The sequence below is a fragment of the Taeniopygia guttata genome, chromosome 3 (assembly GCF_048771995.1).
Source record: "Taeniopygia guttata chromosome 3, bTaeGut7.mat, whole genome shotgun sequence".
NCBI lineage: Eukaryota > Metazoa > Chordata > Aves > Passeriformes > Estrildidae > Taeniopygia > Taeniopygia guttata.
In genome coordinates, this window is record NC_133027.1 from 99,765,030 (window position 1) to 99,791,655 (window position 26,626).

Sequence of the window (26,626 nt, forward strand, 5' to 3'; positions counted from 1 at the left end):
AAAACTGTTCTTTTGGCCTTTAAAAAAAAAAAAACTAAAGAAATTAAGTTGTTGCTTCTTTTTATATAACAGTATCATGTAATTTTGGTGTGAATGTAATGGGGCAGCATTTTGATGGGAAAAAGATTAACTCAGTCTAGTTATGTAACTATTCAATTAACTTTCCAAGTCTGACACGTTTTGATAATCTGTTCTCCAAAGTGCTTGATTTATGCAAAGTCATATTTTCATCTTTGTCGTGATTCCTCAGTGTGGGAACTTGACTCTAGGGGATCATGTAACACATATCCCAAACAGTCACAATTGCTGAAACAGATTTGACTATCTTGAGAACTGAGGCTTTCTTGGCAAGTTGTCACTTTTCTAACAAATCTTGCTACTTGAAATAGCTGGTATAACACAATATGATTTTGAAACCAAGAAATTTCTCTTTTGAATGCTAATATATTTTAATAATTTTAGATGCCATCTGAAGAAGTAATAAGCTGGTAATACCTGATCAGGGGTATGTCTCAATTGAAGATGATCTACGTATACTTCAAACATGCTTCTTGCAGAGATGCAAAATGAAGTTAAGAAAAAAATCTGAATAGGATGATCACAGGACTGACATACACAACAAAATTGATAGAAATATTTTTAATTCTTCATTGAAGTAGTCATTACAAAAAAAAAAATGCGTATATTTTCTTGTAAAATGAGATCTTATATGTTATGGACTATGATAATTGATGGTAATATATGCTACTATGACTGCTATGACTAGTAGCCAGGTCCATTTCTGTACCCAGCTGATGAAAGTAATATTTAAAGACAGGGCCTAGTTCAGTCTGAAGACAGCAAGAGTTTTTGTAGGAGTCTCTAAACATAAGGAATTTTTTGCCTTAAAAAAATAGAATTCAAACAGACATTTATGAGCAGAAAAACCTGTTCCTAGTCAGCTACATTTTTATAAGTCATTAGTTGCATTTCTAGCAGGTTATACTGGAGGGATCAGAGGGCTGTTGTTCTTGTTGAATGTGGTTGCTGGTACCTCAGATTTCAGAGCAGTGGAAAGAAAAATGTCTTCCCACTGAATTTAAACTTGAAGTCTGAATGCTGGTGATCAGTATCTGAGCAGGCAAGGGAGTTCATCACATTGCTGCAGGCCAAACTAACTTCAGACCTCTAAGTAAAAGTGGTGGAGGACTTCAGGACCTTTCTTATGTGGTCCTATTGTTGTTTCATTGCTCTTTTGGTTGACAGTGCAGTCACTCTTGTAATTTCAGACTCTCTTGTATACATGAAACTGAAATGCACAGAAATTAATTTCATTTTTACTAAGATCATATTACCTTTTATCTCTGTTCATATATATATTTAACAAACTTCCAAGCATACAAAGTAGATTATAAATGGCTATGGTAATTCTATTTATTAACTTGGTGTAGGGGTCTGTGTGATGTAAATAATAAATTTTATGCATTCTGTGCCTAAATTTCAGGGGGTTCTTGTGTCTATTTTTTGGCTGAAGAAGTTTAAGATGCAAACTGAAAGGCATACCAACAGTTTTGATTAAAATTCCTTAACACACTGTACTAAGTGCAATTAGTGTAATGCTTCTTATGACATTAAGATTCAAGTGAGTTGTCTTCATCTTTACTTTCAAAGTGGAAGAAAAAAAGCTTAATGCTTAGCTGTGAAATTTGTGGTGATAGTCCAACTATTTTTGGTAAGTTTTAAAGGTTACTGTGTCTGTGATTGGAACTAGCAAAGGGATTATTTAATGAGTCATTAGAAGAAATGTGCAATCACTGTTTAGATGTAAAAGATCATTTGTGGTTCTTAGCACAGCTTTCTAGCATATGTTACAGTGTGGATGGCAGTTCTAGCTGCATGTTTATAGCTGCATAATCTTGTTTCAGAAAAATAAATGACTGAAAACTGTGCTTATCATTTTTCCCCCTTTTTGGTAACATCTTTTCATACACTGACAGTTATTGTGAATGCATGAAATAAAACTGTTAATCAGTCAAACAAATGCAGTGTAGTTTACTTGCTAAATATCTGTATATTTGTAAATTGTATGTTTTGTATAAATCTTGTCGTAGCCAAATAATTTGATCTCCCCATATTGGAATTGCCTCCTATATTATTTGTTAAATGCTGTTGTGATCATGCACCAGACACTGTAACTGTATACCCCAGAATTAGGTGTTGCTTTAAAAATCCTGAGTCTTCCCCTTCTAACCAGCTATGTTGATATTGAAGCAACAGCCACTTAAAAAGGAAGAGCAGTAGCACAACTTTTTCTTCTGTAGAAGTGTGTGTTGATTGTATATAGGCAGTTTTGAGCAAGCTGTGATCCACAGCTCTGGGCTTAAAGATGTAAGCAAAAGCTACATAGATTTAGGACGGACCTTTTTCAGTGAATAGGTGACTTCTTTCTGTGATCAATGTTCTTGCAATTTGACATTTCCTTTTGGCTTTCTTGCTCCTTTTTAGATGCCTACAATATTTTCAAGAGAATGCAGGAGAGGGATGAGTCTCATTATCGTTCCTGTGAGATCCTTATAAAAGCATTGTTAACACAGAATTGTCTTGATGAAGCCCTTGACGTGAAACGCATGTAAGGCTTTTCTTTGTTTGGGGGACTTTTATTGGCTCTGAGAGAGGGGTTAAATAATTTCTGGATCATTTTCAGGTGAGTCCTTATCTTTTAATGTGAAAACAGGTCATGACTAGTGATTAGAAGCTGTGGTAAGAAATACACCAGTGTTTCATAGGGCGATATGCCACATTTTTTAAAAGGTACTAGAGTGACAGTGTGTATTGCTAATAACTCATTTCAAATAACAATCTGAACAAATGTACTTGGCATCAGAGTTGAAAGTCTACCCTTCTGGCAGTCTGCCTTTTCCTCTTTGGAGCAATATCCAAACAGACAAGATTCCTTCACTTAGCTGCCTGTGAGCCTTCCCCTGAATGCCTGTCCCTGCTGCTGTCTTACCCTGCCCACACTCCCTGGCAGCTGGCTGCCTGCCAAATGCAAAATGGTACGTTTGACTGTGATGCCAGTGGCTAGAGATGACCATAAACCTTAGATCAAACTCTTACACTTCTGAAATAAATCCAACCTGCTGTCATGAATTATTAGAAGGAAAGGAATCAAATTAACCTTTAGTGAGTTGTATGATACGGCACTTGCTTTAATTATTGCCTGTACATGTGTTATGGTCAGGTTGTAGGCTTTAAAGTGTTGTGACTTGTCAATGTAGAGTTCAGAAGAACAAGAATTTAAGTTTAAGGGTTTTAAGTCTTTCCATTTAGTCAGCTGAAACAGGACTGGTGGTTGTCATCAAGTGTGCTCACTGAATGAATACAGTGGATTTGAAAGTGTCTGTGGGTGAATTACCTAATTCATAGAGTACTGTAAAAACCTAATAGTTGTTAGAACCAACTTAGTTTCTGATGTCCAGGAACAGTCTAGTGTAAGATGATATTGATTATTTTACCATTTCCTTTAAAAGTATTTAGACTGGACAAATGTCTTTCATTGAAAAATTGTTGGAGTTCTGCTTTCAATAGAACAAATAGTCCTTTTTCAAATAGCTCTCAGCAACTGCTTTATGATAAGTAATGTTTGTGCCTGCAGGATTTATAGCTTATATTATGGGAAAACTAAATCAGTTTATCAAATTGATCTCCCTGTAATGCTGATAACTGATAAATCTTTGCAAGTAGAAGATGGAGGGAAGATGTTTCAGGGAGTACAAGGAACATTGCTAAAATTCAGGTTGTTTGTTTCAGAGAAAATACTCAATTATCTGAAGATGTATTTCAAGGTTCTTCAGGGAAGAAGCTTGAAACATTGTGTTTCAATACTGACCATTTGTACATGGATCCACTGCTTCCCTACTCTATAGCTCAAACACACTTGTAAGGAAGATGCAAAAGTAGTGCATAATACCAGCAGTTATTTGCAGATTGGAAGAGAAGAAAGAAGGTGGTGGTTTGTTCCTAGTATTTCAAGGATTCAGAATTGTCACTTTTGATAAGTGTTGTAGTATGTGAATTTAAAATTCAGGGGAAAAAAGTAATTTGAAATACTGAAAAGGTCGGAAATGTGTTAAGCCTCTGAAGTTTGAGATGTCTAGGAGTAAAGTAATAGGATTTTATAAGAGATTTTCTTCTTGGTTACTGGTCAAAGCCAACGATGATCATAACCCCTGTGCTTTTAACAACTCTCCTACTCCGTAGCATAGAAATGCCAAATAATGACAATCTGAGAAGCTTCTAACAGCTTACTGTTGCATCAAGACAGAAAACGCTTCATATTAATCATGTTCATTGTGTATCTGTGTGGCTTTTGTCCTAGTAACAAAATAATACTTATATGAAGCATTTTTAAAAGCTTTTAAGTTCTAAGTAATTCACTGAAATAGAGAAAGTGATGGTGTGTGTGCCTGTGATTGAGGAATAACACATCTGTGTGTTCAGCACACATTTCTGGATGTTTCAGAATTTTTCCAGCCTCATACTAAAGAGATTTCTTCTACAAAGCCTACATGTATGGTGGCCTGAAACTTGTGCAGCTCCTAGTATTTTCACAAAATACAGGAAAGCTACCTTCATTTAGATACATATTACTCATTTTACTGTTTGAAATCGAATTTGAAAGGGAAATAATATGTGGATAGTCTTACTGTGCACATTAACATAGACAACAAAAGAACTACTTTTTTTTTTTAATTTAAAAACGTCCAATAACTTCAACCTGAGCTGAAAAACTTCCATGAGAAAGTGATGTGGGAGAAAGTAAATAGCACTCCTACACTGCTTTTGAAAGAAGCAAACACCAGACATCCCAGAACATTACTGATCTGTTGGTCAACCCAAGTGTAGTTGCTTTCACATTCTACAACTGTTTTGAGGAATATTTACTGCGTTTAGTCCAAGGAGTTTTAAATAGAAATTTAGGAGCATTGGAATGATGGATTAGTTCTGTAATAGTAGCTAACATCTATTTAATCACACTGAAGATTGGAAGATTGGAGAAAGTAAATCCTTTGTTATATGTAATTTACAGTCTCATGCATGAATTGTTGACTTAAGGGCTTTGACAGATGGGACAAAGGGAAAAAAAAAAGGCGGAACTGAGCAGTGGGTGCTTAGGCAGGGATTAAGGGGATTGGTTGGGAGAGGAAGAAAATCCTGAGTCCAGTGACTGCATTTGTGAGCCTGGGAGGCTGAAAGTGACTGAGAGGATAGTCATATTGTGTGCAATGTGAAGGATTTTCTTGGGATTGAGGAGAACAATTTAGCAATGACCCTGCTTACCTCCCAATCCGCTCAGCCCCTAAGTTCAAGTAGGTAGGCTGCTCAGTTGTTTGCCACAAGATGATCAGTGAGGTTTATCTTGATTGCTGATATGGTAAATGGCAATGCCCCCCTTTGCTCTGTAGAGATTTTGTAATCTAGAAATGAACATTTGTAAAGTTATCCTTAGATATTAAAAATGGGGCTTGGCTCTATGTCATTTAGGAGCAGGAACATTTTGTAGTATAAGACCAATGTGATTGCTGGTTAGTCTCTCTTGACTCATTCCCAGAGTGTCAGAAAAGCTTTAGCAGGGTTACTAAAGTAAAGGCTGTCTTTGCTATACTTACATGAAGTTTTGTATTACAGGAGACGAGGAATTGATAAGTGAAATACAATTTTAATGTGGCTAAGGCGGCAAATGTAGGATGTTCGCTTTAAAACCTGTATACATCTAGATGACAGAAATTTGAAAATTAATCAACCAAATGATATGGTGTTAGTTCATAATATGCTTTAGTTTATATTTAAAATATACAGTGCTGAAAATAAATGTTTCATTTTTATTGCTGAAAGAATAGTTTTATATTTTATAATTATGGTGACTATTGAAAAAAGAAGAAAAAGTATCCAGCTTAGGATACAACAGAACAATGCAGGGCATGCAGTTATTTTAGTCATCTAATATGTCAGCATTCAAGAATCTGAACCGATTGTTTAAAAAAAATCTTGTACTTTGTTTCTTTTGTTGCTCACTTCCAACTTTGTCATCTGTCAGAATGCAAAAAAAAATTATCCTTCTATAACCATTGACAGGATAACACAAAAGCTGTCTCCAGGTCGATATTTTGCAGCAATATTTTTAACATACGAACAGTAGTTTTTATAATTTCACCTTGGTGCTCAACCATTTATTATCGTATCAGAAGCATGTCAGTAATTCCTTTCTAAATGTCTGCTTCTTTTAGTGCTGAGACCCACATCAAGGGCTTCACACTGAACAGTGCTGCCAGCAGCCTCCTCATCATATCGCAAGTTAGGCGGGATTATTTGAAAGGTATGTCACAATGCTTGACCTTTACGTCACATTAATGCCTCTGCAGATTTTTCTTGTAACGCCCTTCGAATACTTGGATAAAGGAGTCCATTTAGCAAATTACCTGCTTATCAAGAGCCTTTTGTGGTAGCTGAGAGACGTAAATTACTGTACATGCATTTATAATACAGCTTGAATATGAATGTACTTGTCATTTGACCACTTAGTCCAGTTTCCATTCCATTTAACACAAGATGGGTTTTCTTAAGATGAATCACAGCTCTTCAGACATGCAAAATTTGTGCTCCAGAACGAGAGAAAGTACAGGCTTTCAAGTGTGTTAAAATTCACAGCACAAGTCATTTTGCTTTGGAAATTAACATACTTTAGAGCATCTGAAACAATTCCCAGCAGTTGTTTCTTGCATATTGTGTTGGTTGTGTGAGATACCAGATGAGTTAAATGGACTGTTAAATGTGCGTGATTGTGAACTAAATGATTATAATATTGATTTAAAAACTTAATCAAATACTTTTTAATAGTTCTCAATACCAAAGTAACAAAATACTCTGTTTGGTTTTCTTTTTAATGTAACAATGATGATAGTGAAAAAAATGGTGGCTGAAGAGTACATGGGGGTACCCAACAAGATGGTGCATAAAGTTTACAGTTGTTTTATTTTAGTTCTCAGCGTTGGCTGCTTTGCAGCCTAGAGATCAGCTCCACAGTGTTATGTCCTACTTATTTAGTTGGGCTGTAGAACTCTTGTGAGAGAGGAAAACTCTGCATGCAGGGAGTTGTACATGCAGGCCAATGTCCATGCAAGTCAAAGTACAGTGCTGCTACATATTTTTGTCAGTACCTTTAGGCATTAAAGCAACTATGTGCAAATTCAGTATATTATTTGAGTTTATAAGGCCTACCAAAAAATCCATTTCTGATTGTGCATCATTACATTTCATTCCATCATGCATAGCTGTGCGAATAACCCATATCCATGTAACATCAACTACGTTAAAATACTCAAGATGAGCATTTAGACACATCTTCTCACTTGTGCTGTTTGTTTCCTGTGGCTGATAAACTTGTCTTCTTCCTCATTCAGCCTCCAGTTTCATGTCATTGGCAGTTGTCATCCACTGAAGTATTTGTGATGAATGCCATTGCTCCTTCTGGTCTTCGCAGATATTTTTTTGCAGCTTTCAAGGCCTTCACCTGACTTTCCTGTCTGATTTGTTCTAATAAGTCTTCTGTTTTCTTCTCTAATATGCCATGAATTTTACCAGCTCTCTCCAAATGTTGCACACCAAAATTCTTCCCTTCTTCAGAACATCAGTGATGTTTCTATATCCTGCCAGTCTATTGCACTAACTAGTAGGGGTTTTTTTAGCCAGCATACTCAGTTCTCTGTCACATTAACTCTCTTCCTTGCTGTACTCTAAAAATCTTACTTATTACACAATGCAAAGTTTCTCAAGTCTGTGGAATAACATTACTTTGCAAAATTATATTTTTTATCTTGTGCATTGAAAAAACTTTATCTGACAGTTTTATTGACTAGTCACACTTAATCCTTGTTTCTATTTTAATTTGAGAGATAAGTCTCTAAGTGAAGTCTAAGTGAAGCCTTGAAAATGCAGGCTACTAAGTAACTCAGCCGTACTGGTCGTTTACTAAGGTTCAGAGATTACCCAAAGCATTTTTGGGCATGGTGTTTTTGTAGTCTTTTGTTGCTGAGCTCCATTTGACCTACATTCTATGATGGCTTTCACTTGTGTAAAACCTGCCCGCTTTACCACTTGCATACCTCATTTAGTTCATCAACATTCTTGGCTGTGTAATGTGGTACAGTTAAAAAGTTTTATGGAGGCCCCGAAGAGTAGTCCTAAGAGCTCTGATAGCAATAACTTGGTAAAAACTAGGTTATTTAAAAGAGTCACAACTTGAGGTAGGAAATTTGCAGAGTTTATAGGATAGCACTTTGAAAGATGCATGGTTGGTTTTCATATAGTTACCTGCAGAATTACCCACTATGCTACTAGTACCTAACTTCTTGCAGTAGTTCTGCACATAGGCAGCTTTCAAATCTTTCTCTGTCCTTGTTCTTGAGAAGGCTGGTTGTACTCTGCTAGAGGGAGATCCACACCTAATTAGGAGAGAATTTAAACTTTGCATGTGTTCTGAGATTGCTTTTTAAATGTTGTGAATCTTGCCCCCACCATATATTGCTCCTTTCTTTCCCTAAAAAGAAGAGTGTGGGGCAGAAAAAAACTTCCTGTGAAGGAAGGCTAAGCATAGAGGATGTTTTTTTGCTTCCTCTCATGTAAAGGGTAACACTTGGTTTCTGCAGTACCTGCATATTGAATTGGTATGGCAGTGCTGTGGAGTTCATGTGGGTGTATATTATGCTAGAAGTGTTATCCCTTGGTATTATAATTATCATCTGTGATTAATCCTGCCTATGCTGGTAAGGACTAAGAGATTTTTACCAGAGGGGCATGTCTTTCTGTGTGTGTTTGCTCATGGATAACATACATTGACAAGAATTCTGCTTGGAGAAATGAGGGTGACTTCATCAGCTGTGGGTTTGGGGAATTTGTGGCAGATGGACAGGAGATTGACCTTGTGTGTTTTTAACAGATGTAATTGCTGTAATCTTAGGAGTTTCTGAGGTAAGGGTTGAGTTCTCAGTTTTTGTTCTTGCAAGGAGACTTGTATCCCATAGTTCTATTTAAAAATTAAATTTTGGGAAACAAAGCTTTCATGCACGCTTAAAAAGAGAAATCTCAGTATTATAATTCAGCAGGTTCTATAACAAATATGTTTTTAGGCTATACTTATTCTTAAATATACAATGTTTTTTGGTTTTTAGTAAAGGAGATTGATTGTTTGGAGAAGAAAAGAGTCAGGACTTCAGAATCATAAGAGAGGATATTTATGGCACACCTGCTTTCCTTGAACTGGTTGCAAACATTTATTTCAATCTTGAAAGTAGCTTAATACTTCTTATTATGAGATATTACAGCCTTTCAACCTAAATTATTGTTGAAAGTTTTTATTTGTATATATATATTCAAGTTAGAATTCACTCTAGTGATTGCAGGGCTTAAAGAAATTTTTTTTTCTCTACATATTTTAAATGGGTAGGATTAATGATACCAGCAGCATGGTGCTTTCTGAACTTTCTGATTTCTGTTTCCCTTATTTCTTTACCATTGTTAGATGCCTTGGCTGTTTTAAAAGGAATGCTTGACAGTGGCATGTTGCCTACTAGACCAGCAGTTGTTGCTCTCATTCATGCCCTGGCAGAAAAAGGAGATGTAAAGAACCTGGAAGCACTTGAAAACATCCTGGGAGACGTCACGAAATCAATTCATTTATCTGCCTCACTAATGCCTAATGCAATTGCATTGGCTCATACAAAAAGGTAACTATTTCTAGGACTATGTATTTAATATCTTCTGTAGTGTGCTGGGAAATCTCTTGCATTATCCATTTCATTCTGTTTCCATTTTTCCATTTTTTTAAAATTCTAGTTGAGTATAGTGTGCAGTTCCATTCTGGTATTGTCTCCCATACAAATTTAGGGTTGAAAATTTAATGAAATACAGGGATAATAACTGTGAAGCATTAAGGTCTTCTTTGGTGCTGTAATTTAGCTTTGATACCTTTATTCCAGTGTTCACCTAAAGCGTTTCCTTGGTGTTACATCAAAAGCTCTATGAAGTCTGAAGGTAAAATGGAATTACTTTGTCAAATGTGGCACCCAGAGATTATGCATATATTTTTTTGTTCTTGTTTGGAAACAAAAAATATATTACCTGTTCCAGCAGTTGAAATGGCAATATATTCTTGAAGTATTACTGTCTTTACCTTCAAAATATGAAAGCCAGATGTGTATCTGTGGAGTGAGGTCTTTCATTGGGTTTTTTTTTTTTTGTAAGAACTAAAAGAGCTTGGCTGATGCTTTAGGCTGCAGTTTAGTTATCCTAGTTATCCCCACACTTTCTAGTATCCTGTGATTCAGCTGTTTAATTCAGTATTGTGCTCTGTGTGCATTTCTGGTTTAGTTGATACATTGGTACTGTGCTGGTTTGTCCTTTGTGTAAAACACCTGGAGGAGAGAGGGCAAAGTTGGCTTCTCAAACATATCAGTCTTCAGGAATCCTACATATTCTGTTGCTTTATTTCAAACTAGTTTTGTTGGGTGAACCTCTTGTGCCTGACTTGGCAGGAAAGCTGTAGAGCTCTGTAGTACATAACAGATTCCTGGTTGCCTCAGGCATGCCAAGCCGCAGGGAGCAGATCCCAGTGGTCCTTGGCACACAGTTCTAGTGCATGGACTTGAACATAAATTGAATGCTTCAGATGGGAGAGATACTTCATTGTCTGTGTTATAAGCTGCTTATTTTCCTGTGGCAATATTGGTGACAAGAATTAATAAATAAATAGTTATATGCAGGTAGAGCACTTTCCCATATCAAAACTAACTAGATGTGTGAAAAGACTGAGCAGTGTAAATAATATGAACCCTATATATTCTTAAATACCTTTCAATCTGTACCTTTATAACTCTGAAAAACAGATTCTTACAGATGTTTCCAATACAATGTTCATTTATTGATAGATCCATGTTTCTGATTTAGTTTTCAAAGCATTTTTCATAGCTTTCACACGTGCTGCATTGCTGCTTCACCTAAAAGCATTAATTGTGCTCAGTTTTCTTTTTCAATTTAATTAGATTTTAGAGTGGACTGGTAAGAGATATTGTCATTTGAACTTTTTAAAATGCTGGAAGTAAATTTACACTTTGGTGAATACTTCTTGCATTATTTTATTAGCATTTGCTATATTTAAGCCTTAAGATTAAAAGCATATAGGTGTAATGACCAAATGACATTTAGTATTGTCTTTTGCATCCAAAAGGGCAGGCATGGGAAAAATCAGGTAAATAATTAATTACATTGCATAAAAATACTTAAATTGCATGCATTAATTATTCAGATACTCTCTGTTAATGTTTAGTTTTTGCCTTCTAGATTTGCTGGATGCATTTTCCTAGAGCAGCAAACTGAATTCTTCTTTCTTAATGAGGAAAAAAGTGTGTCCCAAATACCTAAACTTTGTACAGATCAAAGGCCATTAAAAATTATTTATTAATTGATTTTTTAATTCAGTCATAAATTGTTTCACTTTTACAATATCTGAGTGAATAAAATCGTTTTGGTCAATGTTGTTTCATCAACTATTCTTGGTAAATACAAGCTTGATGTAGAAAACAAAAACCTTATTGTAATTGCTTCTTTAGGTTTAGAAATCTTGATTTCAGTGACTGAGCCAGTTCAATCTCTTTTCCTAGCAATGACCTTGATGCTGCTGTGAAATACCTTGAGCCTCTGCTTATCTCTGGTGCACAGAATCCTGATCAAGCTGTCAAAAGTATTTCCTATTTGTTAAGAGTGGTGTCTGAGGAAGGATTAGAACCAGCTTTGGAAAAATGTAAGTTAATTGCAATGATATTTAAATATTCTGACTCGACAGAGGTGTTATGAAACAGCTATTACACATAAAACCTGCTCAGTCAGCATAAATCATGCCTGTGAAGTTTACAGAAGAGGCTTTTCAATCAAAGATTTTCCTTATGTACCCATCATTTTGCAGTTGGTGCGATGGCAGAACGACTGGCCAGTCAGTGTGGAATTTACAGACCTGTCACAGATCTGTTCCTTCAGTACGTCAGTGCAGGCAGAGTGGATGATGCCAGATCGTTGATACAGGTAATGACATAATGTGAGGTACAGAAATGCTTAGAGCCCTTCAAAGGTTAACTGAGAAATTGTCAGAAAGAGATGTTGTGCAGCCTAGGCTGCTGCTGGGATGCCTTTGAATTACAGTGTGAGTAGCAGGGCACACTTTGGACTAAACCATGACTTTGTGTTCTAGTACTGAAGAGTAGCAGTGCATGCCAGAGTTGGGGGCATTTATCTTCCAGTAACATGAAGGAAATAGAAGTATTTGTATACTGCAGCTATTTTTCTCCCAAGTTCTCTGTTACATGTCAGTTGTTTCTTGCAAACCATTTCCTTGCAACTTCTCAACTAATTTCTTAAGTGCTGTAAACACGGTATCTTACAGCTGTACATTTTGCAAAACAGAAGCTGGCAATGATTGCTTGTCATGGACTTTACTTCACTTGGTTGCTATAATATTGTATATCTTGTATTCAGGGTTTATTAAGAGCTGCATTTGCTTTCTATTTGACTGTCACAGATGCATTAAAACCCAAATGTTGGTCTCTGAGTCACAGTCTCAGCTGAGTTTGCAGGAATTCTCAGGAATTGAGACAGCTGCATTTGTGCCATTTGTGCAGAGCTAAAGACAAGCCAAGCAAGAGGTGGGATGAGCTGTGGGTGCTGGAAACAGGCTCTGTCAAGTGGCTCATCCAAGCAGGTGACAGTCCAGCAGTCAGACTGATGTGTGCATAGGCTCCTGCCTCAAACCAAGGCCTCTTATCATCTCCTGATACTGCATGCTACCGATTTACCAGTTCCTAAGTATTTTAAACTCTTAAAGAAAAAGCTCTGCTTCATCCATGGCATGTTTCGTCATATTTCAAGACACTACCAACAAATCTGTTCAGTTACTTCTGCTGCAGTGTGAGGTGTACTACTTGTAATTCCCTTACTTAGTGTAGGGCTGTGCCTAACTGGTCATCTGAATATTAAATCAAAAGGAGACTACAATTTTGCCATAAAACCCTCTTGCTATATAGCTTGATGAAAATGCAAAAAAATTTCTCAAGTTATTCCACTCTTCCTTATTTGTTGATTGCTCTTTGATTGACGTGGAATGAGTAAATGAAAATTTGGTACGGGTTTTGCTTTTGTGAAGATAAGGGTTTTTTCATTTTTTAAGTAAAATCACAGTATTCCTAAAATTTTCCGGAATATGGAATAATATCCATACATCTATTCCTGAAACTTGTTAAAACAGCATCCAACTGTTAGAATTAAATAAATTCATGGCTCTATGGCATACTTGAAATAACATTGTATACATTGTATCTTAATGGACAATTTAAAAATACCTTGTTATAAGTGGATATTTACAGGTAAGCTTGAGTTGGAACTTCTGTGTCTAGGAGAAAAATAGGGGGTTTTATGGCTCAGGAAAAGCTTTGAGCTCTGTTAAACTTTTGACTGCTATGTGGATCAATATAGGATTCCTGCTATATAGGAATCCACTAACTGAAGGATAGGAATAATCACTCTCCATTGTTATATTTTGGAAAGTAAACAACAACCTAAATGAACTATTTTGCTTGTAATCTAACATATTAGTATATACATGGAGACTCCTTGCTTTCAGAAATGCATTGAAGAGTATATTTAAAAGTTTATGAAGCAGCTGCAGTGTCTGCTACTGTCTTGAAAGAGAGTTCTTTTACTGATGAGAGAAGGGATTTGGTATTTCAGCATGAAAGGGAGCTGTGGGTAACGTTTCTCAAACTAGACTTTCCTCTCAGAGCAGTTACTGACAGTAGGTGAGAATGGTTAGAATTGTTAATAAAATATTGCAAGTTTATCTCATCAGTGCTTTGTCCCTGTTTAGCACCATAAAGCCACTTCTTGTCTGCTTACCTAAAGGAATGAACCTTCACAGCTTTTCACCTGGACCTTAAAGAGCTTGTAAACCATATTACTTATACAGAGTACTCATCATGGGCATAACCCAGAATTTCTTGTTTGCATATGTGTACAATACTAGTTGAATGCAGGAAAGTCATGGCACGTGTTTTCATATACACAATATTCTCTTTTTCCTGTGCATTTTGGTACTGATATTGTACAGCTGTTAAAAAAAAACACACTGTACATTTTTAAGAGTTCTAAGACTGGCATCTTTGAGGAACATAAACTTTATATTGTCTTGTATATTTTATCATTTTTTTGTTTCTGAAGTAAGATCGATTTTTGATTTTTATCTGGTCTGTCTCAAACTTTTCTAACTTTAACTTCTCTCTCTCAAACCCTGTCTATTGCAGTTAAAGCCTTTTATAAAATAGAGAGATTGAAATCAGTCCTTTGTATGCATAAGTGTAGGTAATTATACTTTAAAGAGAACTTGCTTTGTACATTTTAATTTTTATAAAGAAATGAGCAGTTATCTCCCTGACACCTTATTAAATGTATAATTAACCTTATGATCCCTAGCTCACTTGTGAATGCTTGGCAGTATAATTGGAGAGGAATAGTGTTTCTCTTTTTCATTCTTTTGCAGTCCTAAACCTCATTTTTGTGGTGTATTGAAGTATTAGTTTAATTCTTTCCCTATTGTTTTAAGCAAACTTTATCCCTACCATTTTAAAAACATTTACCAATGAGGTGCATAAAATGGAACTTGGTCTGTGGTTGGTTTTTTGGTTTTCTTGTCAAACTAATATTCAATTATTTACCTTGCAAATTGGTAATATGTTAGTAAATTGTTTTGAGCATCTGTAATTGGAAATTTTCATCTTAGTAATTTTGTTTAGCAGTAACCTACTCATGTCTGCTACATTAATAATTTCTTTGTCTTCAGAGGTGGGATGCAATAGTTCAGGAGAAGAGAACTTTAGGACGTTTTGTGGCTAGCTCAGCATCTCGACCTGGACAGGTATAATATTTTTTTCATGTATACGTTTTATATGCCACAAAATCCTATTTCATCAACCTTTGTTAAAGTGTTTTGAACTTCACAGTTGACAGCTTTACTGGGTTTCTTGGAGAGGGAGGAGGTTAATTTGCAAAGCTGGTTATATTTAAAGAACAGTTGACATTATGGAGCATGATGGAAAGGAGGGTGTACTTATTATTTTTCTATTGTTTCAGTTATTTCCTGCATTTTCCATGTTGCACTGTATATCCTACAAACATTGTGCTTAGAATGCTTTACTGCATCATCCAGTTCAGTATCACAACTTGAAAGTCCTTATTTTATTTGCTACATTGTATGAATACAAATGAAAGTTAAAACCTCAGCCTCTCTCATGATAAAATGCCTCTGTGTTTACATTAAAAGACACATTTCATATTACTTGTTGTGGTGGTTGGCACATGTATCTAGTTGGAGCATCTGTTTAGATTCCTGGCTTTGTCCTCATTCCCTTTAATTTGAAATGCTCTGTTTATGTACTTGCTCTACTCCTATCCCTCCCTCTTCCTATGGCCCCTTTAAAGTAAACAAACAAAAAAAACAAACAAAAAACAACCAACCAAAAAAAAACCCCAAAACAAAACAAAAAACTAAAACAGATAAAACACAAATCCAAAGGCCAACAAAGAAACTCCAACCCACACAAAAAAGCCTTAGCACACACACAAAAAAAATCAAGCACACCCCTCCCCTCAAACCCAGCACTGAACAACAACAACAAAACAGCCCTGAAATACACACCCAAGCAAACCCATATGCATTTCTCTTTCATAGAGGAGCAGCTAGAATAAATATTTTTTCAAACAAGCCAGATGCACATTTATGTTTTGTGGAAATTGCCATTAAATACTAGTAGATTTCAAGTTCCTCTGTTGAAGTGATGATGATAAATATGATGTGATAAACACTATTGTTTGGTGTCTATAAGAAGGAACAAAAAACATGTAAGTTTCCTAGCTCATCAAGCTGAAATTGTACTAACACATCAAAGTTGGCAGTGTGTGATAAAGATGTTCTTAATTTCAATAAGCTGCTATTAATTTAAAACCTAAGAATTTTTGAAACTGCAGTCATAGGCTGAGGGAAGGAGGTTCCAAATTTAAGCACATTAGTTAGTGATCTGACTTCTTTTAAGCATTGATCATAGCTGCCATTGACCTCTGGGTCATTGCAGGATGCTAAGTGTTTTGCAGTTTTCCTAAATTGGTTGAAATCCTGCCATATTCTTATTGATACATTAATTACCTACCTGAGGAAAAAAAAAATAATAAAAAAGACACTGCTGTTTAGGATTCTTAAGTATGGATTTTCATTAATTGCATTTTGTGCTGAATTTCTTTTACTATTTCGTATCTGCAAAATTTTGCGAAGGAAATTACTGTATATACTTTGAGTCACACAGTCCATTCTTTGTTACCAGTACAGTTTATCTCACTTGAAAAATGTGCAATCACTGTTCTGAATTCGGTGACTTTATTTTATTCTTTAAGATTTCAAGTTCATGGGGGTTTTTTGTATGTACATTAAATCTCACAGGCAAAGAGGATTGAGGTGCTTCTAGAACTGATTCCTGAGCATCTCGATCCAGCGGCGGCGTACCGGTACCTCTTGAGATGTTATGGTAAGCGATGCTCCTTGGAACAGTTTTAGTCAGAGCTCTGGAGACATTCAGAAAGGTCATGCAAACCCTTACTTGCATTACAGTTCGAGTCATAAAGACGTGCAGGGATTTTCTGAGGTTTTTCTTGTTTCAGTCTGTTGGGTCTGTATGCTGTTGTGGCTGTTAGGAAGAAAGAGCAACCAGCTGACACAAGCTGTGAATCCTTTACTTAGAACCTAAAGCAGGGGCTTCATGGAATAAGAAAGAATCCATCCTAATCCATGGGGAAAAATGCTGTAGAATTGAATGGTTTTTTAAATTAATTTAGCTTTTTTCCCCCAAAAACATGTAGTAATATTGGTTCCTTTTATGTGTGTGTGTGTTTCAAAATCATAAGTGATTTGTTCTATCAGTAATGTGAAACGATGTTATTGTTATTAGTGTAAATTATTTATGCATCTTGTAATGTAGCCAAAGTTAGTATTCCAGATGCCTTCATTTGAATTTACATAAATAATTGAACTACTCATCAGTTCTCTTTATAGCTGAAGTCAGAAGTGAGCACCTCTAAAAAAGTCAAGCTTTTAGTTTAAGTATGTTTGTTTACAAATTCACTCTTGAAAAACCAGGACATAGAGCTCCTTTGGCAATACTCACTTGGAAGCTTGCATCTCTGTGCTGTAGAGTCCTTTGCCTTGTGTACTCTGATACTGTCCTCCAGTTTTATTACAGGGAGTAAATCCTTTTCACACATATTGCAAGCAAAAACGGAGGACAGAAGTCTTTGTGCACCAGTCTATCACGGAGGAGATAAATAGGAATAATTAGGTAAAACACTTAAAACACATCCAAGATGTGGTGTTAAAGGAATACAAACTTACTTATTTGACTCAAGTTGTAGAAGTGCTATAATGTGTTATCTTAGAAAATTTGCTTGCTTACTAACATTGCAAAGAGCAATCACTACCAAAAATGTTTAGCCCTGTAACAGATAGCTTCAGGTTCACAGAAGGGTAAGTTTTTAAACATGTTTTTATAAAACAAAAAATTGCCCTTTTGTCACCAGCACTGTACTTGCTGCTTTATGCTGTCACTAGTCCTCTGCTGCTTTTACCTCAGTAAGAATTCTGTAAGTGAACGAAGTTTTCACTATCCTTCCTAACTACATGATGGTATAGCAGTTTCATAAAGAGATTGCAGAGAATCACTCACTTTTCCTGCTATACCTAAAACAGTGGTTAGAGTGTATTGAACATGTGAACCTACACTCTGTATGAACAGATGCTTGCTGTGCTGTCTTCAGGCAGAGATGCACCTGGCTCCTAGCAGGTTCTAGAGGAGACACTCAGTACCAGCATGAAGAGTTTTAAAAGCTGTTCCCGGGTTATTCTGTGCAAGCATCTTACTGTATGAGACATTGATCATTTGACTGTTAAAGGGATCATCAGCAAAATATTTAGCACAACTGAAATTAAGAAGGTTTAGATTGTGCTCTAGCCATGAGGGGTAGAAATAAGATCTTTTAAATCAAAGTTAGTAGTAAGCTTTCAAACATGATTTCTTGTTTTGGGCCCAATCCAAGCTTGTATTTGCATAATTTTTGAGACAAGAAATTATTCTCCTTTCAGGCCGTTGTTATTTTTAATTAGAAAAGGCTGTGAAAGGTGTCAGAAGAGTATTATTACCACAGTTGGTTATTGTTTCTAATTAACAAAAGAATGGACAAGTAAAATTATAATTGTGTTTAGCAAATATATAGTAGAATATAGATCACAGCTGAAAGAAGTTTCATCATTTGTCAGACATCCATGATGGAACAAATAAAAGGGCCTCTACTCTTATCCTTGTCCCGAGATGAGATCCACTGCCAGGGCTAACTTTCCTTCAGTCTGGTGAGATGCACAATCCTTTGCCGTATACCTTTTAGAAAAAAGAAATATATAAAATCATGATTGTGTGCTCCATTAAATGCAATCTAAGTATTAGCTCTTTTTGTTGGTGTTTCCCATACAATAAATCTATTTTAAAGTTGTAGAAAGTTAACAATTTCTATGCTTTCATTAAGCTGTCATTTCATGCAGTTTTTGCAGTAGCCTCCCACATTCAAAAAGGAGCTCAGCCACTTGCCAGATGTGAGTGGGAAGCTTTTTCTCACGAGAAAGGGACACAGGCTATCCATTTCTGCACAAATCTTTTTTTTTTTTCCTTTATGAACCATTGCTTTTATAGCTCCTGTGGTTGTGAAGATGATGTTTCCCAGTGTGAACAAGTAAAACCTGAGACAGCTCCCATACTGCAGGTGTTCATGTTCTCCCTCCCAGGCAACAGAATGAATTTAACTGGACATGATGGTTTCCTTGATGTTGACATGGTGCTAGGAACTGTTGTACTGCTTCTAGGACCCTGAGGACAGCAGTGAAACTGTCAGGGGTCGCTTCAGTTTCATCCCAGTGCTTCTCAAGGAAATGTCTGAGCAGCAGTCGATGGTTAAGCATGAGTGAAAACAGGTGGAAAGAGAAACAAGTAACCACTGACATTTTTTGGGTTCTATTTTTTTCCTTTAGAATTGGATGGGGATGTTGCTTCTGTAAAGGCTACGTATGAGAAAGCAAAAGCAAAGAATATAGAGCTGCACGAGATCGCTTTGAAATCTTTAGCAACTTTTCTGAAGAAAGTAGGAGAGCCTGTCCCTTTCACTGAACCCCCTGTGAGTATTTCCTAATTAAGAAATAGAGCTGCAGAGTTGTGTATGTTCAATATTAATAAAACAAATTGCATGAATAATTACATAGGGACTAGGTCTCTGCAGAGACTCCTCAAAGGAAGTAGTGTGTGAAGTCCTGGGTGTTGTGGGAGCTGTGGCAATCTTGCATTGGATTTGACTTGAGGAAATAAAACCTCTCAGGGCTTATGATATTTAAACTACCTCCTTCTTATCAGGCACTCATCTACAGGTGTACCTTTATCAAATCTCCTTGGGGCATTTTTCTAAGCAATTGGACTTGAAAAGGCTTGTAGAATGTGTGCTTCAGTAGCAATTAATGGCTTTTAGTTTTCATTAATTAGTGTTTTGTGTCAAGTATAAGTTGCTGCGCTGGTAGGATGGAATTTTAGAACTGTAGGAATTATTTTTCTGTTGCACCTTTGCTTCTAGCTGCCCTGCCAAGATACCTATGCAACTGTGCAAATACGTTTTACTTGAGGGTGACAAGCAGCATGATATTAAATCTGTGAAGACTGCAAATAGATCTGTATCATTCCTTTCACTAATAGTCTACTAGTACCATTTTTGCTAAGCAAATTTTGAAGACATTCTATTTTCCATTCTCTAAGCAAACTTTTTATTGCAATTTTCTCACCACTTTTTATGTTCTAAAGAAATGTTCTGTAATTCTGTGAAGACTGGCTATATATTGTTTATCTATATTGCTTCATGATAAATGTGATTTTTCTATTCTAATTTGGAAAGAATTGGAGAGAACTGTGGCACAAAATATTTGGTTTAGCCTTTCAATGGCTATGGTGGTTTTTTTCTGCAGCTTTACATACTTTATAATCTGAATTTTTATTTGGACTGTAAATTTAAAACCTAGAATGTCTGTTTCTTATATGTAGCTAGTGAAAGTGAGAGTGTTTTTCCCAAGTCACTGGGATGATTCATTTCCCTGTTCAATTTTTCTCTAACGCAGCTTGGTCTTTAAAAGCGTTTCAATTTTTTTGACACAATTACAGATTGAAGTTAAAAAGTATTTTCATTTTAAAAATGAAATTGATTATATTATTGCATTTAGTAATAGAAGCTTCATTATGCATTTTTGGCAAGGTTTTCCTTTTCCTTTTATTCACTCTCTCTGGTATTTCTCCTAATTATACAGACTTCAATGCAGATGTAGTTTTGCATGACAGAGAATAATAGATTTTGTCAGGACGTAAGACTTTGTTCAGAATTAGTAACTTCTCAGTTGGAACAAGATTGAACTTGTTTATTCCACTCTGTTTATAGGAGAGTCTCAAGTTCTATGTGGAAAAATGGAGGAATAGAAGATCGGAAGCATCATGAACAGACAGTTTTATGATTTAGTTGTTTATGAAATTGTTTAAATACTACATTCAATAAAAACTTTAAAAAGCATGTTATGTGTAATTTTTAATTTAAATCTGTGATTAACATTACTTTGCGTAAGTGCAGTTGACAGAAACGTTTAATAATAGAAATGCTGTTAAATTTGCTAATGAAATATCAAGGTTCAGCCCTCTGAGATATTTCCATTTTGATGTATCATCTGTAAACTGAACTGTTTTTTTCCCCTGTTGATCTGCCAGATATATGTATATCAGGAAAGTTGCTAGAGGGGTACAGAACTGTAACTGCACGAGACTGTCTTATCCTTGTTCTTTGCCTGGTCACTGTACTTTGGGGTGAAAATATAAGGGTGAAGAACATAATCTTCAGGATTCAGCTGTATCTACACAGAAAATAAACGTATTTTTAAGTTTTCTCTTATTGTACTTTTCTTGTGTTAAGCATCTTGATAGGGTGTTGAATATTCTATGTAGACAAAATACTTTCACATTTTACACTAGCCTTGTGTGTTGTGTTTGTATAGCATCTTCATTCTCATAACTGTTAGCCCAATTAATTTTATGGATATAAGAAATCCATATCTGTGAAAATATGCCCTTTAAATAAAGCACTACCTTTTGTTTGCAGGGGTAGCAATTTTTACTTGCTAGAAAACTGGTGGACATTCTTTATTTGAAGGAATGTTAGATTACAGCTACACTGAGATGATATTTTAGACCCCGGAGTTGTGTGATCATGAAAGTAAGACATGACTAAGTTACAAAGATTAAATATTAGGTAGAAAAGACATCCATTATCTCTGTGCATAATGATGGAAACTCACAAATGTGCACATGGGTATTGCAGATGGAACACGTTGCCTGCTGAGTACTTCAAACAGGTTTTAATCAAATGAAAGATTGTTTCTTTGCATTTCAGCTTTATTTATTAATTTTTATATTTTTCAGCCATGTCTTAACTTACATATCTTTAATAGGTTTTCCCACATAGGCAAAATTGTAGTAATTAAAAATTCATACGTACGCTCAAGGTTTTGGCAAAATTTTGCAAGACTTGTATGGTCAAAGAAAGAAATTGGGGCTTAATTTTTTTTAAGTTTAGCTTCCAATTAAATTAATTATTGTATTAACAAATACACAGAAAAATCCTGCTGTACTTTAAAAATGAGGCTTCATTGATCAGGAAGGGGAAGAATGGTAAATTTTGTTCTCCAGGCAAGCTGGATGAATGCAAGCAGTGTCTGCTTCCTCAGTGGTGTGGTTTTGCAGTGACCTTCATGACATCACGAGCGTCGACTCGACAACATATGGCAGCTACGTGGCTCGAACCGTCTCGCACCCTTTGTTCCTGCCCTGTCAAGATAAGGCATTAACATTTGAAATTTCATTCATAGCCTAATGGTTGTGTGCCCTATCTGAAAGCAAGCCTAGGCAGGACTCAGTTTATTTCATTTCACAAATGGAAATGGTTCTTTTTTCTAAAGCTGCAGCTACATTACATGTGTTTCAATGTAATAGCAGCATAATTGAAGACTGTGTCAACTAGTTGGCAACCCTTTCTCTGGTGCCACAGCTCTTGTTTTTAGAGGTCATCTCGTGAATCTCTCCATTTCACAGAAGTAGCCTTGTTCCTGTAAGTGGAGTCACAGCTGAGCATAACTCGAAGAAATGGGCACAGATGCAGCTGGAACTGAGCTAGCACATGGATTAAGGAAGAGAATACTACTTGAAGCAAACACCAGGTCATCACAGAGGAGGTTAACAGCAGATCTGTGGATCTCAGCTCCCTTTTTGACAAGGAGGTGAAGTCTCATGAGGCTGTGGATCAGGTACTGCACCTATCAGTAGTCATTGTTGTGATGCCAAGGGGTCGTGTTTGCTGGCTGCTGCCCTCTGAGGCAGGAGAGCAGCACACAGGGCCACAGCCAGATGCAGGACTGTGATGCTGGTGCCCACGGTGGGGTCTGACCGTGCAGGATTGGTGCCAGTTGACATCTGTCCATTTTTCTTCTAGCTGGTTTGCCTCTCAGCCAGAACCGTGCCCTGTAATTGTTGCAGTTACAGAGATAATAAGTACATTTGATAGCCTGTAACTGAGGAGTGTAAGTGAAATTGTTTTCAGCTCCAAAATTGCCTTTTGAGTGACCTCATGTAAAGTCATGGGCTGAGCAAGCCAGCTCGGGAACCCATGAAACATCAGCTGCAGGAACATGAGACCAAACAGAACCAGGGTTTCATGGCAGCAGTGACAGGGAAGTGAGCTAAAGGGACATGCTGACCATTCGGGATCCCATTGGAATAGCCTGGACTCATGGAGCCCAGCCCATCTCTGTGGCAGAGATGGGAAGAAGGGAAATTATTCAAAGGATGGGCTGCTATTGTGAGATTATACTTTTGATTTCCTGTTCCAGTGAATGTTTCATGTGCAGTTAAGGGATGATTACACACAGAAGTGCAGTCTCTCCTGTCTTTAAAATGTGGGCCAATGAGGGAGTTGTGCCACTCTGGGACACAATCATCTCAGTCTGAAACAAGGTTATATTGGGAAGGTTTTGCAGAATCGGCATTTGTGCCGACTCTTCAAGAGCACGCTTGAAATGATAATATTTCTTGTGTGTCGTTGTGCTGAGACTCAGTCATTTCAAGCATGAAGAAAAGTGCAGTTTAGAAGGTTGGCATTTCTTTACCAAATAAGTAGGCGGTTTCATTATTTCTTCCTCTTCAAAGAGAGAAACCTGTAAGATGACAAAATGCAGAATGGCAGCCTTGCAAACTTGTCACGGTGATTTACTGGTCCTGAGAGCAAACGCACTCTGGCACACTGACCACAGCCTGCTCCCCTTTAAAGCAGGATAGAATTTGCCACTGGCTAGTGGATAACTGGGATTGTGCAAGATCCAGACCAGGTGCAGTGTCTGTGAGATGGAAGTATGCTTTTCCAGAGGCCTCCGTGGGAAGCAGAGAGCCTGCTGACATGCCATGACCTGACACGTCAATGTAGAAAGCAAATTGTGGGAGTGTGTATGTGTTTGCATAATCGTGTGTCTTGATTGGGGTTGAGAGGACTGGGAAAAGCTTGCTGCCTCAATTGAGATGACTTAATCTCACTTCTGTGCCCTGCACACCACATTATGGGCTTGCCTCTTCCCCCACTCCTCTTGAGGCAGGAGCAGGAGGCTTTGAGGCTTTTGAGATCAAGATGGGAGAAGTTTCCTCGTTAGCTATCGATGTAGTCATTTGCAGCATGATAATTGCATGCTGTGGTTTTATCCTTATCTACTAAAACAGTTTGTTCAACTCATTGTCTCCTGTGACCCTTTTTTTATGGCAAGAATTGCAGCTCAGTAGGTTAGTAGCTGTCTTCACACTTTTTTACAGATTGAATGCCTGAGTCAGCAGGATTCCAGCGGCAGTTTACATGACAAGGGAGAATCATGACTAAAGGGAGGATCATGAGTGCACATACTGACAGAGGAATAGACTGGTAGTGTGTTCACCAGGGTACTACTGGATTTAGTGCTTTTCTCTGAACATGTGATGCTTCTGGACTCCCCAGGAGCACAGCAGAGAAGAAAGTGACAGAAGTGATAGATGTGACCAGGAGGTATCATTGTTCAGTGTGAGAAATCTGTCAGCATCCAGAAGGAATGTCCAGTTTCCTGCACCAGTTTATTTTTACTGTAAAGGTGAAAAAGGTAAGCGTGTAAGAAAAAGCTGAGACTGCCATTGAATGTAGCCTCTTTTTTTTAGCAAATATTTCTCTGCATTTCTTAAAGTTATTCTCATAATTTCTGTGTAAACTAACTGCCAAAAAGTATTTCCTTTCCAGAATGGCTGCAGCCTCTGGTGGTTTGCCAGTGCTTCAGTGAATCAATAATCAGAGGAAACCCAATATCCTTCTAAGTCAGTGTCTCCAGCTGAGACTGTAATTCATTCTGAGGGCATCTTCCTGAGTGTGCAGATCCTGAGCTACAGGAGCAAAGTGCTGGGTTTTCCATTAGATATGGAAATAAGATACGGAAGTTTGAGGTTTAAGTTTTCTCTACTGTTTCCTGTAATTAAGAAAATGAGATAATAGAAACTGTCTTATGCAGTGCCTGCTATAGATGGGGGTTCCACGTTTATCTACTTTTAGATAAAACTATTAATGCAAGGTTTCTCTCTGATACTCTTAAACCTTTATATTGCAATTGGCTAATACTTCACAATTTCTCATGTGATTACTCTTGAACACTGGTAAAGCACTGGTATCTGTGGAATTTCTATTGTCTGGAGTGATTGCTACGAACCTCTTTGTAGCTCTGTGTTTCTCACAGTTACTTCCTTCAGCTCTAAGTGCCAGTGAACTTGGGGCTTAGAAAGCAGCAAATTTAATTCTTGGCTCCACAACTAGTTGACATCTGCTGTTCTCCACATAGTCCATGAGACCAGGGCAGATGTGAAAAGTGACTTTTGGGAGGGTTGTAGACAGTTGGAGATGAGTCTTGAGGGCAGGAGTGGAGGATGTACTTGCCAGATGGAAAGTGGTTTGGGCTGAAGGGAAAGCAGGGGAGTGTGGACAGGACAGGGCTGTTCTGGCTAGCCTCCTTCCAGGCTGTCAAAGGCGGCTCTGAAAGGCTGTTTTGTTGGGTGCTGGATTTTTATTTATGGGAGATGGGCTGGGAGGGGTGGTTGTCAAAATACTGGATCAGTGCAGAGGAACTCCGAAGGGATGGGAAGTACAGGGAAACTGGGAAGGATGGCAGTTTGTAGGTCTCAATAGACAAAACCAGCAGCTTCAGCATGATGCCTTAGGCCTGGGATTTGGAAGTGATTGTGATTGGGAGTGAATGGCCATGAGGGGAAGGAGCAGCCTGCAGCTTGTTGGCCGCTGTGGTCCATGACACACCACCATGGACCTTTGCCTTTTGCTTGGCCCCTGCTGTCTCCTCCTCAGCTACTTCTCCTTGAGGTGTGCTGCTGTGGCAGCAGCAAGGGCTGCTAGGCTGCTCAGTTGGCTGCTGAGCCCAGCTCAGTGAAGGAGGAGGCCACAAAGGACTGGTCAGAGCTGCCGGGTCAGGCTGGCCCTCATGCCTTTCCCCCACAGGGAATTGGGAGCTGCCACTGGCCCTGTAATCACAGCTGGGTGACTGAAGGGAGAGGAGCATCATCACAGGCCAGAAATACCAACTGAAGTTTGTGTCAGCAGCAGCCTCTTCAACTCTCACTTCTCAAATCCAAAAGCAGCTGTAGGAGTAAGTGTGGTGTAAGTATAATTCAGGGTGGTGCTGAACAGGAGTCTGGATACAGGACTGTGTGTAGCATTGGGGCTGTCACCATTTCTTTGCATGTTCTGATACTGAAATTACAGCCCCAGGTGAGGTTGTAACTGAAGCAACTGTGTCCAATTTCTGAGGCTGCTACTGAGCCATAATCTGAAAAACTTTCTGCCTACACCAAAAATAAATCATGCAATTGCCCTTGTTACTTGCAGAGTTCCCTGGGACTTCCCTCCATCAGTTTAGTTAGTAGATGGAACTGTTTGTTGTGGGGTTAGTTAGCTGTAAAGCTTGATCATCTCTAGCAATTGTCCAGTTCTAGGGCCCTCAGAACCCTTTGTAAGTAAAATTGCACTGTAAAAATTAGAAATATGATAATGGATTTTCCAGTGAGTATACACTAGGAGCAATGTATCTGTAGGCTTTGCTTAAACAGGGTTTTTGCATTTCTTCATGATATTATTGACACAGCCTACATTTCAAACATTAATGTTCAGCAAGAAAGAGCACTGGTAATATCATGTATTGCACCTGCTTAACAGTTCAGCATTCCAGAGAGGAGGAAAAACCTCCTGATCAAGTGTGTGATAGCTGAAGATACATATCTATATAATGTGAAATTAATTATTTTGAATCCTCTAGTTTTCCATCTTTTTA

General features: G+C 37.4%; 1 protein-coding gene across 2 annotated transcripts in view; it reads left to right on the forward strand.

Moving 5' to 3' along the window:
* Window positions 1–21,127, forward strand: part of LRPPRC (leucine rich pentatricopeptide repeat containing) — an 83,472-nt gene extending 62,345 nt beyond the window's left edge. For both annotated transcript variants that reach the window (XM_030269010.4, XM_030269008.4), the window contains exons 30-38: window positions 2,485–2,608; window positions 6,267–6,355; window positions 9,557–9,761; window positions 11,694–11,833; window positions 11,996–12,111; window positions 14,915–14,989; window positions 16,565–16,649; window positions 19,193–19,335; window positions 20,632–21,127. In XM_030269010.4, the coding sequence (XP_030124870.4) occupies window positions 2,485–2,608; window positions 6,267–6,355; window positions 9,557–9,761; window positions 11,694–11,833; window positions 11,996–12,111; window positions 14,915–14,989; window positions 16,565–16,649; window positions 19,193–19,335; window positions 20,632–20,688 (1,034 nt within the window). In that variant the 3' untranslated portion in view covers window positions 20,689–21,127. The remainder of the gene's footprint in view (window positions 1–2,484; window positions 2,609–6,266; window positions 6,356–9,556; window positions 9,762–11,693; window positions 11,834–11,995; window positions 12,112–14,914; window positions 14,990–16,564; window positions 16,650–19,192; window positions 19,336–20,631) is intronic.
* Window positions 21,128–26,626: the final 5,499 nt, after the last annotated feature.